The sequence below is a fragment of the Dromaius novaehollandiae genome, chromosome 29 (assembly GCF_036370855.1).
Source record: "Dromaius novaehollandiae isolate bDroNov1 chromosome 29, bDroNov1.hap1, whole genome shotgun sequence".
Classification (NCBI taxonomy): domain Eukaryota; kingdom Metazoa; phylum Chordata; class Aves; order Casuariiformes; family Dromaiidae; genus Dromaius; species Dromaius novaehollandiae.
The window spans coordinates 2,402,566-2,420,917 of record NC_088126.1 but is presented as its reverse complement, the minus strand read 5'-3'; the positions used below and the strand labels follow the sequence as shown (position 1 = coordinate 2,420,917).

Here is an 18,352-nt window from a genome sequence, read left to right as displayed (position 1 = left end):
GGGGGGTTGGCTCTGGCCGCTTTAACGTGGGGTCAGCGGGGCCGAGCTCTGGCCGCAGCCCCGGTACCAGCTGCCCCTGCGGAGCCCCCCGGGGGTGGCAGGGACCCCCCCGGGCCGGGGGCTGCTCAGTGGTTCCCTCCCCGCGGTGGCAGCCGGTGGCCCGGCCCCGCTCCAGAGGCCGCCGAGATCGATGAGTTCTCCAGGCAGGTAAAGAGAAGATGCTCTTCGTCCCCGAGCCCTGGGCACCGGGCGGGCGCCTGACACCGCGGCACCACGGCCGGCCACGACCCCCCGCCGCGGCCCTCGCTCGTGGCCTCGGGGCTGGACGCCCCCGACTACCCCCGGGCCGAGCCGCCCTCGGCGCTGCCCTTCGGGGGTGATTCACCGCCGGGCGCCGGCGGCAGCTACACCACGCTGACGCCGCTACAACCGCTGGAGAAGTTTCCCGGTCAGTCGCACCATCATCATCCTCCTCCTCCGTGCGTGTCCACGGGCAACGTGCTGGGCGGCTTCGGCCCCCACGGCACAGAGCCGGGCGCGGGGCAGAGCCCCTTCGGCCCGCCATGCCCCCCGCCGCGGCCCCCCGCCGCCCCCGAGCCGCCGCCGGTGACGGACACGCGGGAGGTGGCACGGCGCGTGGTGGCCGAGCTCCAGCGCCCCGGCGTCCCGCGGGCCCTCTGCGCGGGGCGGGTGCTGGGCCGCTCGCAGGGCCCCCTCTGCGCCCTGCTCCGCCACCCCAAGCCCTGGAGCCAGCTCAAGGCCGGCCGCGAGACCGTCAAGCGCGTGTGGCGCTGGCTGCGGGAGCCCGAAGTCCAGCGCGTGGCGGGTCTGCGGCTGGAAGGTAAGAGGGGCTTCATCCATCCATCCATCCATCCATTCATCCATCCATTCATCCATTCATTCATCCATCCATCCATTCACCCATTCATTGATTCATTCATCCATTGATTGATTCATTCATTCATTGATTCATTGATTCATTCGGGGTGTTTTCCCCCTGACGGATGGGTGCCCTCCGCCTCCCTTTGCCATTGGAGGGTTTGCAGAGTGTGGGAAAATCCCTGCAGCCCTTCTTTGCATCTCTTCTTCCCTTCTTCCTTTCTTCCCTTCCTTGCATCTCTCCTTCCCTTCCTCACATCCGTTCTTCCCTTCCCTTCTTCTCTTCCCTGCATCCCTTCCTTGCATCTCTTCTTCCCTTCCTTGCATCACTTTTCCCTTCCTCGCATCCCTTCCTCGTAGCTCTTCTTCCTTTCCTCACATCCCTTCCCTGCAGCCCTTCTTCCCTTCTTCCTTTCTTCCCTTCCTTGCATCTCTCCTTCCCTTCCTTGTATCTCTTCTTCTCTTCCTTGTGTCTCTCCTTCCCTTCCTTGTATCTCTTCTTCTCTTCCCTGCAGCCCTTCTTCCCTTCCTTGCATCACTTTTCCCTTCCTCGTATCTCTTCTTCCCTTCCTCTCATCCCCTCTTCCCCTCGCTGCCTCCCCCGACGCCCCCAGCCCGAAGCCGCAGCAGCGCCCGGGAGCAGGAGGAGGGAGAGGAGGAGGAGGAGAGGGAGGAAGGCCGGGGGTGGGGAGCAGGGGGGACTCCCGGAGCCCCCCAGCAGCCGCCGTCCCCTCTCTCCCTGCAGCCTGCAGGCAGAAGGAGCCGGAGCCGGATCGGGAGCACGGCGGGGGCGGCCGGTGTTCACGGCTCTGCTGCGGCGCAGGCTGAGCCCCGTCTTCCGCCAGAGCCCCCGGCCCGGCCGCGACGTGCAGCTCGCCGTCGCCCGCCGCCTCGGCCTCCGCCACCGACGATGCCAAAGAGTTTGGGGGCGGCCGCGCCTCTCCCTCCTGTCCCCCCCCCGCCCCGAAACGTCAGGCTTCGCCTTCGCACCATCAGTAGGCTTCAGAGTGAACGGCCGCCGGGTGCCAGGCGGAGGGATGCAGCCCCACCTGCCCTGCCCACGGGGCCAGGATGCGGTGGGAGGGGGTTCTTCCCCAGCGTTAGAGGGGTTTTACCTGGCCGGGGGGGCCCCCAACCCCCCCGACGCCCCCAGAACACGCGGCCGGGGCCGTCGGGGCGCTGGGCCGGGGAGGCCATGTGGCACTGTGCTCGCGTGCCCGTGTCCTCTTCGTTAGCTGTGCTCATTAACCACCGTCTGTCAACATCCGCGTTTGGTACCGAAGGCGCTCGGGTACCTCCTGCCTGTTCGTGCTGACGTCGCGCAGAAATAAATGTTCTTTATTGATCCGGCCTCCGGCATCCGCCCGGGAATGTGGCTGCTGGGCCAGGGCGGGGAGTGGGGTGGGGGGTGGCCCTGGGAGCAGGGTGGGGGTGTTAGGGTGCTGCTCCCCCGCTCTGCCCCCACACAGCATCGGCGCAAAGAGAGCACTGCAGGCAAGCCTCTCAGCCTAGTCTGTGCAAAGCGCCATCAGTAGGCTCCAGGGTGAACAGGCTCAAGGTGCCAGTGGGGTGACGCAGGTAGGAACAGCAGAGCTGAGAGCAAGGGCGCTGCAGGCAGCCCAGGGTGGCCGCTCAGCCCGGCAAGCGTGAAGGTGTGTAGCCATCAGTAGGCTCCAGGGTGAACAGGCTCAAGGTGCCAGTGGGGTGACGCAGGTAGGAACAGCAGGGCTGAGAGCAAGGGCGCTGCAGGCAGCCCAGGGTGGCCGCTCAGCCCGGCAAGCGTGAAGGTGTGTAGCCATCAGTAGGCTCCAGGGTGAACAGGCTCAGGGTGCCAGTGGGGTGATGCAGGTGGGAACAGCAGGGCCAATGTCAAGGGCTCTGTGGGGCCGCCTGAGCCTGCAGGCAGCCCGGGGCGGCCACTCAGCCCAGCCTGTGTGACAGGCCATCAGTAGGCTCCAGGGTGAACGGGCTCAGGGTGCCAATGGGGTGATGCAGGTAAGATAAGCCCGGGGGGGCGGGTACGGGGGAACATTTGGGCATGGGGGTACTGGGAGCACTGGGGGTGGGGGTGGGTGTTCTGGGGGGGATGCTCGGGGCCGCGGCCCCTCCCCCGCCCGGGAGGGGACGCCCCCGCCCCCGCCCCGGCTCCCCCAGTCGCAGCCGCGGCACCGCCCCCGTGACGCTGCCCAGCGCCCATTGGGCCCCCGCGCCCACTCCTGCTGCCTATTGGCGGCCCTCGCTGTCAATCAAAGCCGGGACGCCCCCTCCCCGCCCCCCGCGTTCCCGTCTCACTTCCCATTGGCCCACTGCCGCGCCAGCCGGGGCTCCCCTTAGCCCCGCCCCCTCCCCGCCTCCCGCGGGCGCTGGTTGGGCAGGCATGATGTCATCCCAGCCCCCTCCCCGCTCCCATTGGGCAGCGCGCCTGTCCGTCAGCGAGCAGAGCCGTTAGGGGGGCGGCGGCGGCCATTTTGGCTGCACAGTGACAGTGACAGGCGGTGCGGAGGGAGCGAGCGCGGCGCGCAGGGCCCGCCCGCCGTGACAGCCGCCCCGCCGCCATGGCGGACCAGCCCGGCACCGGCACCGGCGCCCGCGCCGAGGAGCCCGGCGACGAGAAACAGGTGAGGCCCGTGCCCGGGCGGCACCGCCCGCGCCCTCATTGGCCGCGCGCCCCGTCACTCCGACCCAGCTGCGCGCTGATTGGCTGGTGGCCTCGGCGTTCCGATGAATATTGCGCTCTCATTGGCTCTGGGCCTGCTGTGGGCTGGACTTCCGGGAGGGCTTGTTGGTAGGGTAGATAGGGCTGGATTAGCAGCGTGGGGGGGGCGTGGGGGCTTGTGGGATAGTGGGGGTGTGGGGGGGGCGCCGGGGCGCGGGGGCTTGTGGGATAGTGGGGGTGTGGGGGAGCGCCGGGGGCTTGTGGGATAGTGGGGGTGTGGGGGGGGGCCGCCGGGGGCTTGTGGGATAGTGGGGGTGTGGGGGGGGGCGCCGGGGGCTTGTGGGATAGTGGGGGTGTGGGGGGGGGCGCCGGGTTGCGGGGGCTTGTGGGATAGTGGGGGTGTGGGGGAGCGCCGGGGGCTTGTGGGATAGTGGGGGTGTAGGGAGGGGAGTGCCGGGGTGCGGGGGCTTGTGGGATAGTGGGGGTGTGGGGGAGTGTCGGGGCGTGGGGGCTTGTGGGGGTGTGGGGGAGCGCAGGGGCTTGTGGGATAGTGGGGGTGTAGGGGAGAACCAGGGTGCGAGGGCTTGTGTGACAGTGGGGGTGTGTAGGGGGGGGAACTGGGGCGTGGGGGCTTGTGGGATAGTGGGGGTGTAGGGAGAGCCGTGGGCCTCCGCTCTGGGCAGCCGTCGGAGCCTTTTCTGCCTGCGGGTCCGTCCCCGGGCTCGCGACCCGCCGTTGGGGCGCTCCGCCTTTTTCTCGGAGGCCGAATACACCAACATCTCCTCACTCTTGCTCAGTTACTGCGTCACCCCAGCTAATTAATCATGGTGGCATCCAACATTTCCCAGCGGCTCGTAGGGGTTAATAAAAACTAAACCAAGGGGCAGCCCTGAATTGGGTGAGTATGATCCGCGCCGAGGTGCGTTTCCACGTAAGCGGTCAGGCGAACTTCAGCCGGCGGCAGACAGCGTCACCGGTGCCCTCAGAAGGGACCCAAACTCTTCTTGCTGATTTTACGGGTTGTCACATCGCCAAAGGCCGGTTGCGCAGACACAGAGCGGCTCGTAACGAGCCTCGCTTGGCGTAAGGGCTCGACGGCGGTTCGGAGCTCGGGTTGCGCCGGCGGCAGAGCAGCGGGCCGGGGTTAAACTATAAATACCGTCCCTGGATCTGGGCTGCGTGACTCGGCCCTGCTGTCAGCTTCCCTCCGCGAGGGATGAGCTCAGCTTGTGTGGGCAGGGGTGAAACACGGGACGCGCCTGCGAGAGGCTCCCGGGATGGCGGGGAAAGGGCTCGATCCCCCCCCAAAATCCCAGCCGGGCTGGACAGGACGAAGAGGACGTATCCAGCTCGGCGTGGGGGGCCGAGCGGAGGGGGAGGCGACGAGCCGTGACTGCGGCTCATCCCACCTCCTCTCTCCGCGCGGATATTCCCATCCTGCCTTTCGCTTGGGGCGCCTTGGCAACGTGGCGCGCGGCTCCCCGGAGCCCCCGCCTCGTCAGCGCGACGCCCACGGCGGCGTGAGCGGAGCGGCCGCCCGGGCGGCTTTATTTAAAGCCTCTCGTAGCCACGGCGCGTTGTCTTTGCCGCTCCTCTTTTCCCTCGGCTCGCAAAGCAGACGCAGCCCAGGGGAAGGAGAGGAGAAGCCTGAGTTGGGGCAGCTCAGAAATGCCTCGTCCGCAGCCCCGAGCTCAGGGGAAGGCTTGTCCCCACGTGCGCCGGCTCGAGCAGTCAAGTCCTGGCGAAGTCCCAGCTCCCGGGGGGCTCCCAGGGACCAGGAGCGGGGTCGGGAGGTGGCTGGAGGCTGCTCCAGCGGCCGCTGGCTTCTGCGTGTCCCGAGATGGGAATCTGAACCGCTCCAGGCCGCCCGGCACGGCCCGAGTATGGTAAAATCTCAGAAATCAAATCTCTCTGCGCTGCCCGAGCGGGAGCAGCTGGGCGCCGCTGTCTCCGGTGACCTGCTGCCTCCCCGCGACGCTGGGGACCTCGACGGCGGCCAGAGCCAGCTCCCCGCTCGGAAGTCACAGCGGGAGAAGCGTTTCCCCCCCCCCCTCCCCCGGGCACGTCATGCACGAGGGAAACGCTCGACGTGGAGCCACCGCGTCCCTGGCCGCGTGAGCTGCCTCCCTCCGCGGCCGGTGATAAGTGAGGGGAGCGGGAGGAAGGTGCAGCAGCTGGAAGGGCCGCGGGGGGCAAAGGCCCCTCTCGAGCCTTCTCGGTGCAGAGTGCCTGGGTTTCACGGGGCGGCTGGCTCCGAGCGGGGCCGGGTGACGCGCGTCCCACCTCGGCTTTTATTTCTGGAGCCGGGAGCTGTCACGGAGACGGGTAAAAGGAGCCGCGCTAATTCCGACCGCGCGTGGGCTGAGCCCTGCGGCGCGCGGGGGCTCGGGGAGAGCGTGACGAGTCTTTTGGCAGCTTCCCCCGCGACCGAGCGGCTCCCCCGCCGTTCCCGGCCGCCGCCGAGCCGCGTCGCTGCCCGTCTCCCCGCGCCCGGGGCGGAGGAAAGCGGTCTCGCTCCGGTCCCCGGCCTCGGGGGGTGTCGGAGCCCGGATCGCTTGGAGCGGGGGGCCCGTAGCAGCCGATCTCCCGGGGCCGAGGAGCGCCCGGCGAGCAAACAGCCCCGAGGAACAAAACAGCGCGTTTGGGAGACGCCTCCGCCGCGGGTAGCGGCCAGGCTGCTCGTCGCATCCCGCGGGCTTTCGGGTCCCGGCTGATGCCGAAGGCTTTCCCGTTTCACGGATACGGCTTGCGACGTCTCCCGGCCAAGGCGCTGCCCGGCGAGGCTGGCAGTTTGGGGACAGATCGCCCGGACCCGGGAGCCCCTTTTGGGCCCAGATTCAGCTGATATTTAATAAATACCTATAGCCAGGCCGGGAGGGAGAGCCTCAAAAGCCGGCGCAGAGGAGGACGGGGGCTGGCGCCTCTCCCGCCGCCCCAGCAGTCAGGCCGGGGGGCGAAGGGCCCTGCTCGCCCGTCTCCCGAGGCTCCTCGGGTTTGTTTAACACCCCCAAATTCCCCTGGCTGAGAAGCGGGTGCTGAAACGCTGCTCTGCCGCCGGTGCCAGTAGCCGCTCCCAAAAAACCGCTTTGGACCAGGAGGGTTTTTCCGTCTCTGCCGGACTGAGACCGGGCGCGGCGTGGCCTAAAACGGCGTCGCGCTGCCGTAACGCGGCGCTGGCCTCCCCGGGGACCAGCCCTCCCTCGGCGAGCCAGGCGCCGGGGTTTGGACCCGCTGCTAAACGCCGCGTTACGGGATCGCGGGTGCGTTTTGGTTTCTTTCCACGGGGCCGAAGGGCTTTCAAGCACCTCTTGTTTTTCAGGACACGCAAGAGAAAGAAACCGTCATCCCCGAGCGAGCGGAAGAAGCGAAGCTGAAGGCCAAATACCCCAACCTGGGCCAGAGGCCCGGCGGGTCCGACTTCCTCATGAAGAGACTGCAGAAAGGGGTATTTATTTCTCAGCCTTTTCCTGGAGCCGCTCAGAGACGAGAGCTGCTGCCGCTTGGGCGATTTCACTCTGTAAATCTGCCCCGGTGGCTCCCCGTTCTCCGGGCTTTAACCCCTCGGGCTCTAACTGATGCCTGGAGGTGACAGTAGTGCGTGTGACACAGACGTCCCTTTCCCTGCGTCCCCTGCGGCTCAGCGGGCCGCTCGGATGAGGGAGAAGGAGCTCCGGAGAAGGGCCGGGAGTGCCGGTGTGCTCCCGCGCTCCGGGGACACGGTGTCTCTGCTCCGCCGCGCTGCCCACGTTCACGGCCGGCCCCTCCGCCGAGCCGCCTCCGCATGCGCTGCCGGCACGGCCGCGGGGAACGTCGGTTTAGGCCCCGGCTCCCAAAGCGAGCGCGGAAGTGAGGGTCGCTTCACTTCTCGGCACTGAATCGAGGCGTTTTTGGTGTGAACCGGAGTTGTCGGGGCCTCGCTCTCCCCGCGCCGCGCACGGAAGCGGCGTCGGACCCCTCGGTGCTCGTTGCGCACAGCAGAGCCCCGTCTCGGCACAAACCCCGCTGGCGTCCGGCCCTCCGAGCGCTGCCGGGGGGGGAAAAGCCGTGCCATGAAGGTGAGCCACATCCTGGAGCGATAGGTGTGTGACGAGGGCGCGAGGCGCCCTTTGAACCGCGGGCGGCCAGCGCTTGGGAGCGGCTGGGCGCGGGGCTCCGAGCCTTTCCCTGCGGACTTTGGGCTGCCGGGAGCTGGCTCGGCGTCGAAGGCAGCCGCCGCGGCTTCGGCGCCGGCAGGGCCGCGCTTCAAAGGGCGAAAATCCTGCCCTTGCCGCCCGGGCTCGTCCGTTCACCAAGGCGGAATAAACGGTATCGGCAAACGGCCCCGGGTTTTGCTGCTGTAGCTGATCCTCTGTCTGGAGGCTGCTGCTGACGCCGCGGCGGCCGCTTTGTGCTCGCGGGCCGGGGTCTCCGCGCCGGGATAAATCCCCGTCGCGCGAAGCAGAGGGTAAAGCCAAGCAAACGCGGCCTTCACCCAGCGAGCGCAGTTTGCAGGCCGCAAACACCCAAAGCGAGAGCGAACGGGAGGGAGCAAAGAGCCCGTCGCTTCGGTGACCCGGTTTTGCGTCTCGATCCCAGCGGCTCTCGGAGGGCCGCGCGTCGTGGCCCTGCGCGCGGAGTGACCCGCCCCCCTCTCCCTCTTCCAGCAAAAATACTTCGATTCCGGGGACTACAACATGGCCAAGGCGAAGATGAAGAACAAGCAGCTGCCGAGCGCGGGGCCGGACAAGAACCTGGTGACGGGAGACCACATCCCCACGCCGCAGGACCTGCCCCAGAGGAAATCCTCCCTCGTGACCAGCAAGCTGGCAGGGTAACCTGCACGCCGAGGCGCTTGCGGGGTTTCTTTCCCCCCCCCCCTCCGTATTTTCTTTCTTCTTTTGGTTAAACGGATTGAACTTCACTGTACCATAGGGCTGGGATCACCAGAATCCACGTAGTTGTTTGAAATATTTGCAGCAAACGCGCACCGAAACCGAGCAGAAAGCGGGCGAGGGGGGTCCCTACGCGGGCTGCGCAGGCAGAGCCGTGGCGGATTCGGCGGGGGCCTTTCCTCGAGCGAGCGCGTTTGCTGCCTTAATTCACGCGTTGGCCGAAACCCTGGGCCCGCCGACGTGCCGCCACCTCCCCGGGCTGCGGGAGCTGCTCGGAGCGCGAGCCCGTCCTCGTGGCATGCGGTGCGGCTCCGCCGCAGCCCCGGGGGCCGGTTCGCTCTCCCCCCGGGACGCCCGGGCTCCCGTTGGGCTCTCGGGAAGGAAACCGCAAAGCCGGGGCGGGCGAGACGGCTGCGAGCTGCTCGGAGCTGCTCTGCAGCGGGAGAGGGGGGAAAAACCCCCGGAGAGGTGGGAAAAATCCCCGGAGAGGAGCAAAGCGCCGGAGCCGGGGAACGGGGGGAGCAAAGAGGAGCATTAAAGTGACGCGTGTTAACAGCACGATGCAGCCAGGGCTTGGATTCCTTTCCCTTTTTTTCCCCTCTCCTTTTTTTTCCTCTTGCCTTTGCTTTGTTTCAGGCGTGAAAAACAAAACGGGGGCACGTGCACGTACCAGCAGCCCCCGGCGCAGGGGCAAAGGGGTCTCGCGGGGCCGCGGCCGGCAGCTCCCGACCTGGACGCTGTAGGTCCAGCTTTTAAAGTGCGGAGCGGGGAGGAGGGGATGTATTTTTAGGGGATGCCGTTAGCAAAACCCTGCTGCTATTTCCAACCGGGAAAGCTCCGGCCGGCGTCTCTCCCGCTGCCGGGTGGGAGAGGAGCTGGGGGCCTCGGTCGCTGTCCTGCCCGCGCGACCCGCTCGGGTGCTGGTGGTGTCTGTACAACCCCCTCGAGCTGTTCGCTGTCTGTCCCAGCCGCCTTGTAAATAGATATGAATCATATATATAAAAATATATATAATTTTTTACATCTTCTTCATTTCTCCTCTCTTCTAGTGTGCTACGGGTTTTTTTTTTTAAAGGGGGGGGGGGAAAGAAATGCAGATGTGTTGCAGCCCCAGGGCGGGAGGGCAGCGGCGGCTCGCGAGCCGTGTTTTTCCCCGGGATTCGGGAAAGGCCGAGCGCGTCGGCGCGGCAGAAGGAAGCACGCGCTCTCTACGACACCGCGTGGGAACCGGCAGGAGCGATTTCGTTCGGAAAAAAGAACAGGAACAGTGACGTAAAAGCGAGCCCGAACTCGCCCCGAGGCACACGGTGTCCCCGGGCCGGGGGGGGCACATGGCCCCCGCACGCGGCCGCCCGGCCCCGACTGCTCCCGCTGCAATAACTGTTTTTGTGCCGGTTGCGGGTCGGGGTGAGGCGAAGGGAGGAAAATGCGGTGTTTGTCACCGCGAGCTGTTGAGGGTAGGAGGAAGCGGGGTGTTTTCCAGCTCCAGCGGTGCCCTGGGAGCAGGAGGCCCTTTCTTCCTCCTCTTCCTCCTCCTCCTCGCTGGGGTGGGGGTCACTAGGGCCGTGGGCCCCACAGGCACCGAGCAGCCGGTCGTGGCCTCGCCGGGGGTGCAGGCGGCCGACCCCCGCGATGGGGCCGTGGGGTGTGCATTGGGTGTGTGTGGGGGTGTGCATAGGCTGGCGGGTGTGCGTGGGGTGTGCGTGGGGCTGTGAGGTGTGCGTGGGGGTGTGCATGGGACCATTGGGTGTGCGTGGGGCTGAGGGGGTGTGCTGGGGGTGTGCACAGGGCTGGCGGGTGTGCGTGGGGTGTGCGTGGGGCTGTGAGGTGTGCGTGGGGGTGTGCATGGGGCCATTGGGTGTGCGTGGGGCTGGAGGTGTGCGCTGGGGGGTGTGCACAGGGCTGGCGGGTGTGCGTGGGGCTGGGGGGTGTGTTGGGGTGTGCGTGGGGTGTGCACGGGTGTGTGCTGGCTGTGCGTGGGGCCACGGGTGTGCACGGGGGGGCCCACGGGCCGCGCCGGGGCTGTCCCCCCCCCCCAGGCTCCAGGGCTGCGGCCCAGCCTGGCCGGCAGCCGCCCGGAATCGGGGGGGCCGGGGGGGGCAGCTCGTGCCAAGGCCGCGCCGCGTTCGCGCCCGCTTCGACGCCGGCACCGGGGCGCAGAAACGGAGGTTTCCACCTCGTGCCGCGGGCGTCGACGCCCGGGATGCCGCTGCCGTCACGGCATGGTGACACCGCGACGGTGACACCGCGCCGGCCGTCACCACCCCGGGTGGGAGCCGGGACTCGGCCCCTCTCCCTTGCGCCACCGGCACCGTCCCGGCCTTTCCCGGCGGCCGGCACGACACGGAGAGCCTGCTCCGAGCGCGGGGGGGGGGGGTTCGCTGCGGCGGACAAAGAGGCATTGTGGAAACTTCCTTCCCCCGGCGATCCCGGCCTCTCCGTGCCGGAGGCACCGGCGCTCCGCGGGTGTCGGAGCAGAGCGGAGACGCGACGGCTCTGCCACGTTTTCCTGCCGTTCGATCCGCTCCCGGCGGGAGGGAAGGGCCGAGCGGCTCTTGGCGCGGCGGCCAGCGGCCCTCCGTGTCCCTAAAAGCCTCTCCTCCCGGAGCGCCTCTCTCTTCCCGTTTTCCCGTGGCTTTTCCCAGGTGCTCCCGATCCTTGGGGGGGGTTGAGGGCCGTCCGGCGACGGAGCGGCCTCTCCCCCTCGTCTCGCCGCCGCGATTTTGCGCCGGCCGCGTGCGGGGAGGGAGCGAAGCGCAGGCGGCCTGGCCCCCGCCCGGGACGGCCGCGCGGATCCCGGGAAGCCCACGGCGAGAAACCCCCCCGGCGCGGCCGCCGCTCCGCTCGGCTCCGCTCGGCCCGACGGGAGCCGGGTCTGGGATCAGGCGGCACCGCGACCCCCCGGAGACGAGGCCGCCGCGGGGCCCTTGGGCAGCCCGGACCCCCCCGCGGGGGCAACGTGGGGCAACGCGGCCGGGCGCTTCCCCGAGAGCATCCGGCCAAACACGCCGAACCCGGGGAGGGGCTGAACCAAACCCCCCCGGTGAAATACCCAGCTGGGGGGGGCCGGGGGGGGGGAAGCGACACTGTGCAGTTTCCGAGCAAACCCGACGGGTCGCGTTAGCCAGGGGCCGGCCCGGCCGCGGAGACGTGATGGGCCATTGCAGCTGGGGGGGGCTGAGCCTTGCTGGGGGGGGCCGGGCCTTGCTGGGGGTCCATGGTGGTGCTGGGGGGGCATCATTGCTGCTGGGGGGTCCTGGGCCTTGCTGGGGGGGGGTCCAGGCCTTGCTGGGGGGGCCCAGGCCTTGCTGGGGGTCCACAGCGGTGCTGGGGGGACCCATTGCTGCTGGGGGGTCCTGGGCCTTGCTGGGGGTCCACGGCGGTGCTGGGGGGAGCCATTGCTGCTGGGGGGGCCCAGGCCTTGCTGGGGGTCCATGGTGGTGCTGGGGGGGCCCATCGCTGCTGGGGGGGGGCCCGGGCCTTGCTGGGGGGGGCACACCTTGCTGGAAGCCCATGGTACTGCTGGGGGGGCCCGGGCCTTGCTGGGGGTCCACAGTGGTGCTGGGGGGGCCCATTGCTGCTGGGGGGTCCTGGGCCTTGCTGGGGGGGGGCCCAGGCCTTGCTGGGGGTCCACAGTGGTGCTGGGGGGGGGCAGGCCTTGCTGGGGGGGGCCAGGCCTTGCTGGGGGTCCATGGTGGTGCTGGGGGGACCCATCACTGCTGGGGGGGGGGGGGAAACCTTGCTGGGGGTCAGTGGTGGTGCCGGGGGGGCCCATTGCTGCTGGGGGGGCCGAGGCCTTGCTGGGGGTCAGTGGTGGTGCTGGGGGGGGGGGCAGGCCTTGCTGGGGGGTCCCCATCACTGCTGGGGGGGCCTGGGCCTTGCTGGGGGTCAGTGGTGGTGCTGGGGGGGCCCATCACTGCTGGGGGGGGGGGAAACCTTGCTGGGGGTCAGTAGTGGTGCTGGGGGGGCCCACTGCTGCTGGGGGGGGGCCCAGGCCTTGCTGGGGGTCAGTGGTGGTGCTGGGGGGGCCCATTGCTGCTGGGGGGGGGGGCCAGGCCTTGCTGGGGGGGCCCACGGCCGCCGGGGAGGCCCGGGGTGAGGCCCAGCAGCCCCCGGGGCCCAGCCCAGGCCCAGCCCAGGCCCTTCCCGGGGCCGCCCCCGGCAGGCGACGGGCCGTGCGCACCTCGGCGGGGCCGGCCCCTTTTCAGGCTGTTTTTCGCCCCAAAAAAGGCCCTCGGAACCAGGAACCCCCCCCCCCTCCCCCGGGCCGGGCCGTTTCCCTTTATGGCGACGTTACATAACGGGGGCGGGGCCGGAACCGGCGGCGCCCGCCCCGCCCCCGCGGCGCCCCGCCCCCGACGTCCCCCCGCCGCTATATAAGCGGCCGCCGCGGCCCTGCCCCTCGCAGGAGTCGCAGCCGCCAGCGCGCAGCCCGGCGCCATGTTCGCCGTGAAGCGCCACGCCGTGATCGGCTTCAACCTCTACTGCGGCGGCGGCGGGGCGCCGGGGCTGGCGGCCGCCTCCCCCCCCGCCCCGGCCGGCAGCGGCCCCGCGCCGCCCGCCTCGGCCGCCGCCGAGGGCGCCTGGGCCGCCGGCGGCCGCGCTGAGGTACCCCGCGCGCTGATTGGCCCGCAGGGGGCGCCCCGCGCGCTGATTGGCGGCGGCGCGGCGCCCCGCGCGCTGATTGGCGCCGCGCCGCGGCCGGCCTCGCTGTGGAGCCCCGAGCAGGAGCTGGACGGCTGCGAGCCCGAGGCGGAGCGCGGCGGCGGCGGGGCGGCGGGGGGGGGGGGCTCGCTGCCCGGCACGCCGCCCGCCCCCGAGCACGGCCCCGACGAGCTGCGGCAGGACTCGCTGGAGCTCATCAGCCGCTACCTGCGCGAGGCGGCGGGCGAGGCCCAGCCCGGCGCCAAGAAGCTCTTCCCGGGGCTGCTGGGCGGCCCGGGGCGGCCCGGCGCGGCGGGCGACGGCGTCATGGAGAAGGCGCTGGAGACGCTGCGGCGGGTCGGCGACGGCGTCCTGCAGAAGCACGAGCTCGCCTTCCAAGGTGGGGGCCGGCTCGGGGGGCGGGGGGGGGCTGCTGGACCCCCCTGGGGGGAGCTGGGGGCTGGCCACCCCCATGGCGGGGGGGGGATGGGGGGGGAGAGGCCTGGACCCCCCCCGGGGGGAGCTGGGGCCTGGCCACCCCCATGGCGGGGGGGGGAATGTGGGGGAGAGGCCTGGACCCCCCCCGGGGGGGAGCTGGGGCCTGGCCACCCCCATGGCGGGGGGGGGAAAGTGGGGGAGAGGCCTGGACCCCCCCCCGGGGGGGAGCTGGGGCCTGGCCACCCCCATGGTGGGGGGGGGGGATGGGAGGGAGAGGCCTGGACCCCCCCGGGGGGAGCTGGGGCCTGGCCACCCCCATGGCGGGGGGGGGGAATGTGGGGGAGAGGCCTGGACCCCCCCGGGGGGAGCTGGGGCCTGGCCACCCCCATGGCGGGGGGGGGATGGGGGGCCCTGGCCCTGCTGGGGGGTGCCAGGACCCGGCCCTGCCTCGCGGGGGGGTGGGCAGGGGGGTTGTGGGCTGGGGGTGTCGGTGTGGTGCACCCCCGCTCACTGTGGAGGGCTCTGGGGGTGTGTGGGGCCTGGTCCCCCCCCGTGGAAAGGGGGATGGGGGGGTTGTGGACCCCAGGCCTTTGTCTGGGCCTGGTTTCCCCCCCCCCCGTGGAGAAGGGCAGGGAGGAGTGTGGGGCCTGGCCCCCCCCGTGGAAAGGAGCAGGGGGGTGTGTGGGCCTGGCCCCCTCCCTGTGGGGAGGCCTCTGGGGGGTGTTTGGGGCCTGCCCCCCCCCATGAAAGGGGGCAGGGGTGTGTGGGCCTGGCCTGTGTGGGGCCCTCGAGGTGGGTGGGCACCGGCTCTGCCCCGCGGCTGCAGGCAGCTCTGGGGGCTGGGGGCGACCTGGGCCCCCACCAGCTTTGGGGGCTGGAGCGAGGCTGCAGAGCCCCCCACTCCGGGGGGGGGGGGCCGCCATGGCCACGTCGGTCCCAGGACCGGTTTGGGCCTGGAGGAGTTCGGGCAGCAAAGAGCGATTAAGAAATGAAACTGAACTTTGCTCGGTCGGGGGGGGGCGAAGGCGGCGGCGTGCGCGGCGCGATAACCTGGTTACAGATTAGCCGCGGCCCCTCCTCGCGCTGGCCCCGAGCAGCAGGACCGCAGGCAAATAACCCCCGGAGAGCAGAGTCTAACTCCCGTCCCCCGCCCGGGGCAGTGTGGGGAGAAATTCTCCAGAAAAACGCGGTTAGGTTACGGCTATTTCAGTGTTTTACACCCGCTTCTGATCAGTCCCAAAATAGCCCAGAAACTCGAACAGCCGAGCGGGGCCTCGGAGGAGCAGGTGTCTCTGCTGCTGAGCAGAAACTGCAGGTTTGAGCGTCCTGGAAACCCCGACGGCAAGGGAGAGCAGGCCGCTCGCACCCGGGTTTGTGCAGCACAAACCGTTTTGGGGCTGGTTTGAGCCGTGGGGGTGTCCAGGGGCCGAGCCCCCAGCCCCGAGCTGCTGCCGCCGCTGCGTTTTGCACATTTAGCAGCTGCGGGTAGGTGTGATCTTGAGCTGAGAAGCTCAAAAAGGGTAGTGTCGGTATTTCCTCCTCAGGCAGCGCAGGCTGAAGTGGCTTTGTTTCAGAGGAGGATATTCCAGTCTTAAATTCTTCCTCGCATGCTTAATTATGCTGATGCAAAAGCCGATTTAATTACCCAGGCAGAGCTGTGTGGAAAAAGCAGTGCTTGGGAAGAGTGTGCGAATACGTGAGGCTGCTTTAAAGTTAAAGACAGCTCTGGGTGCGGAGAAGGAACTGGCTTGGGGAAAGCTCCCTGCTGGCTGGGGCAACACCGAGTGCTGCCTTTCAGTTTCGTAAGGGCTCGGCGTGTTTGCTCCTTCGCGGGGCACTGCCGGTCAAGCGAGGGAGTCCTGTTGTTGCAGTCGCTGCAAGCGGATGAGTAAAGCAGCGAGGCATCTGCCTTGCGGCGGGTGACGGTGCTTTATCTCGGCTCGGGGCGAGCGCAGAGTTGTGCCACGCTGCAGCCGGACTTTGGTGCTGTCGCTGTGACCTGGCAGGGCTTTAACGGCCGCGGCGGTGCGACGGGTCGGGAGGAAGGAGCCAGGGATGGGCGAGTGGCTGCTTTGCCTCGCGCAGGCGAGCGCGTGCAGCAGAGCCCTTCAGAAAAGCATGTAGCAACTTCTTCTCCGTCTTTAATAGCTCTCAGTGACTCTTTTAAGGCTTTTGGGCTGAGTGTGGGGGCTCTGCCTTCTCGTGGGGGGCAGCGTGTGCCTCCTAGCCGGCTCTGGAGCGGGTATTTTGGAGGATAGCGAAGGTGGGACGTGCCCTTGGGTTGTGCAGTATCTTGGGCCTCGGAGGAGCTCGCTGCGGCGCGTGCTGCTTCCTAAAAGTCGCCTCTCCCGCAGGGATGCTGCGGAAGCTGGACATCCAGAAGGAAGAGGACCTGCAGTCCGTGTGCGAGGTGGCAGCCCACGTTTTCAGTGACGGAGTAACAAACTGGGGCAGAGTTGTGACACTCATCTCGTTTGGTGCCTTTGTTGCGAAACACCTGAAGAGCATAAACCAGGAGAAGTGCATCAGCTCGTTAGCGGGGATCATCACAGACGCGCTGGTCTCCTCTAAACGGGAGTGGCTAGTGAGCCAGGGAGGCTGGGTGAGTCACTGCCTGTATGCTCCCTTAGTAACAATTCCATGTTTTCCCGTTTCCATAAGCAGCCTGGTGACAGCCACATGTGTCAGTGGAGCACAGGCTGAGTCACGGCTCCGGTTAAACCGCTGTCTGAAAAGCCCGGCCAGAGCTGCGGCCTTTCCGCAGCTCTGTTAAGCCGCTTCGGGCAGTCCTGACCTAGGCGCTTGCCTGCTCGCTGGCAAAGCGAGGAGGTAGCAGCATTCCCAGAGAAAAGATGGGAGAGCTGGATCGTGGGTGTTGGGAGCTGGGTGAAGCCAACCACAGCCGCTTTGCTGGCTCCTGTTTTCTGCCTCTAAGTGGGCTGTAGCCGCCCCGGCGGACTGACGCCGGTAGTGAGCATTAGTGTCGCTGCTAGCAGACTGTCTCCGAGCCTGCCCGCGGGGAAATGCCTCCCTTCGGGAGAGGGAAAGGGCTTCACCAGCCGAAGAAACGCCTGCCGGGAGGAATAACCATCCGCTCTCTTTCCTAGGAGGGCTTCGTCGACTTCTTCCGCGTGGAGGACCTGGAAGGGAGCATCAGGAACGTCCTGATGGCTTTCGCGGGCGTCGCCGGACTGGGCGCGAGCTTGGCCTACATGATCCGGTGAGCCGTGGCGGGCCGCGGTGACAAACTGAGTGGGCCGGCTCGGCCGGGAGCTGGCGAGCCGATCGCTTCCTCCTGCGAGGACTTGCGAAGCCGCGCTTGAGCGGCCCAGGAGAACATCTAGGCATCCCCCGAGCGATCCTTTCCCGGGAAGGGAGGTGTGATCAGGCAGATCGTGAGGATTTACTGCTTTGGGGACAGAACGAAGAACCCGTGTTCTTCCTCCTTCGAGAGCATTACGAGAGACAGCGAACGTGGCCTGCTTCAACGTTTTCTCCCTGAGGGAACAGACCCGCTTAGCAAGCCAGCGAGCACCGGCAGCTCGGCCCGGCCCAAGGCCTCCGGGGTTTGGCGCGGCGGCTGCGTGTGGAGTGGATGTTTGAGGTGCAGTTGTGGGTTTCTGGGAATAGCGTCTTCTGCCGCCGTGTCCTGCCTGAACGTGTGGCTTTTGTGACGGGAGTAGAGGTGTGAAGTGCCGGGTGTCCTGCGGGCCGGGGCTCTCCCCGGGCGTGTGGGTGTCGAAGCGTTGACACACACCCCGCTGCCCGCCGCCTCGGTAGCCCACGTAAATCGTCCCCCTCCTCCGGCAGTGCGCTTCGAACCAGGTCACCCAACAGACCCGGGTTAGAACAGTCGGACAAACAGCGACAGCCACCACCACCCGGCTGCAGGCCTCTGGGGAGGGCGAAGGGGGAAGCAGCGAGGGGTGGGTTGGGGGCGGTGACCACAACCAGCTGCAGTCGATCCAGGTTTGTCTGACTGATCTTGGCTACACTGCGACTCGCGAACGCACACAGCTTAAAATAGGGAGCACATTTGTAAGTATGTAAAGCTCGGGGCGGGGAGGCTGTAAAAACCGTGTAAATACGAGCCTGTAGCATATGTACATTTTCACAGAGCTAAAGATGCAAAAAGGGGGCTTTTGAATGCGACGGGAGTCGCTGGGGTGTGCCGTACGTCGTTCCTCGCGCAAAGTGGGAGCGTTTTTGTGGCAAAGCCTCCTCCCGCCTCGCCGTGGAGCCTTTCCCAATGTACCTGGCGGAACTGCCGAGGGAGCGTAGCGAGGATCAGCGGCCCGGGGGGGTTCGTCGTGCCCCTGGCTTGCTGGCGCCAGTTCTCCTTTCTGTTTTGTTTTAATCTTTATTGGTTATTCTGGCTCTCGTAGCGGGTGGGGGATTGTGGAAGTCGCTATCGGGAACTTCCTGCTCTTTGCTTTATTTTGATCCTTTAACACGAATCAAATGAAGCTCATGTGTGAATGTAAACATCGCGGAGCAGAATAAAACTCCTTGGGCCGGATCCGCGGTTAGTCCGAGTCCGTCAATGCCCCGCACGGGGCTCAGGCCTCCGCTCCCCCGCGGGAAGGGTCCCTCCTCGCTGGGCTTGCACTGCTCTGCCCTTTCGTGCACTCAAACCGTGTGAATCAGTGGATTTTTGTGTGTGTGTGCGGGTGCGTGGAAGCTTTCTCCTGCGAAACCAGGCCCCGGCGCAACCGGAGACGAACACCTTTGCTGTACTTGACCTCCAGACTGAGCGATGCCTAATGTAAACCCGAGCTGAGAGCTTAAAGATGGTGCTATTGTCAGGCCTTGCTTGTTTCCCAAACAAGCACTTAGTTTTGTCAATAAATGTCTTTGTTCTCAA

General features: G+C 67.8%; 2 protein-coding genes across 2 annotated transcripts; both read left to right on the top strand.

The window, feature by feature from the left end:
* The first annotated feature begins 3,308 nt into the window (after positions 1–3,308).
* ENSA (endosulfine alpha) lies at positions 3,309–9,434 on the top strand. The gene is made up of 3 exons (XM_064499159.1): positions 3,309–3,497; positions 6,855–6,980; positions 8,179–9,434. Exons 1-3 carry the CDS (start codon positions 3,435–3,437, stop codon positions 8,347–8,349), a joined length of 360 nt encoding a protein of 119 aa, XP_064355229.1. The 5' UTR covers positions 3,309–3,434; the 3' UTR covers positions 8,350–9,434.
* Positions 9,435–12,809: 3,375 nt separating this feature from the next.
* MCL1 (MCL1 apoptosis regulator, BCL2 family member) lies at positions 12,810–18,352 on the top strand. The gene is made up of 3 exons (XM_064499155.1): positions 12,810–13,450; positions 15,843–16,090; positions 16,596–18,352. The coding sequence occupies exons 1-3, from the start codon at positions 12,847–12,849 to the stop codon at positions 16,710–16,712; spliced, it is 969 nt and encodes a 322-aa protein (XP_064355225.1). The 5' UTR covers positions 12,810–12,846; the 3' UTR covers positions 16,713–18,352.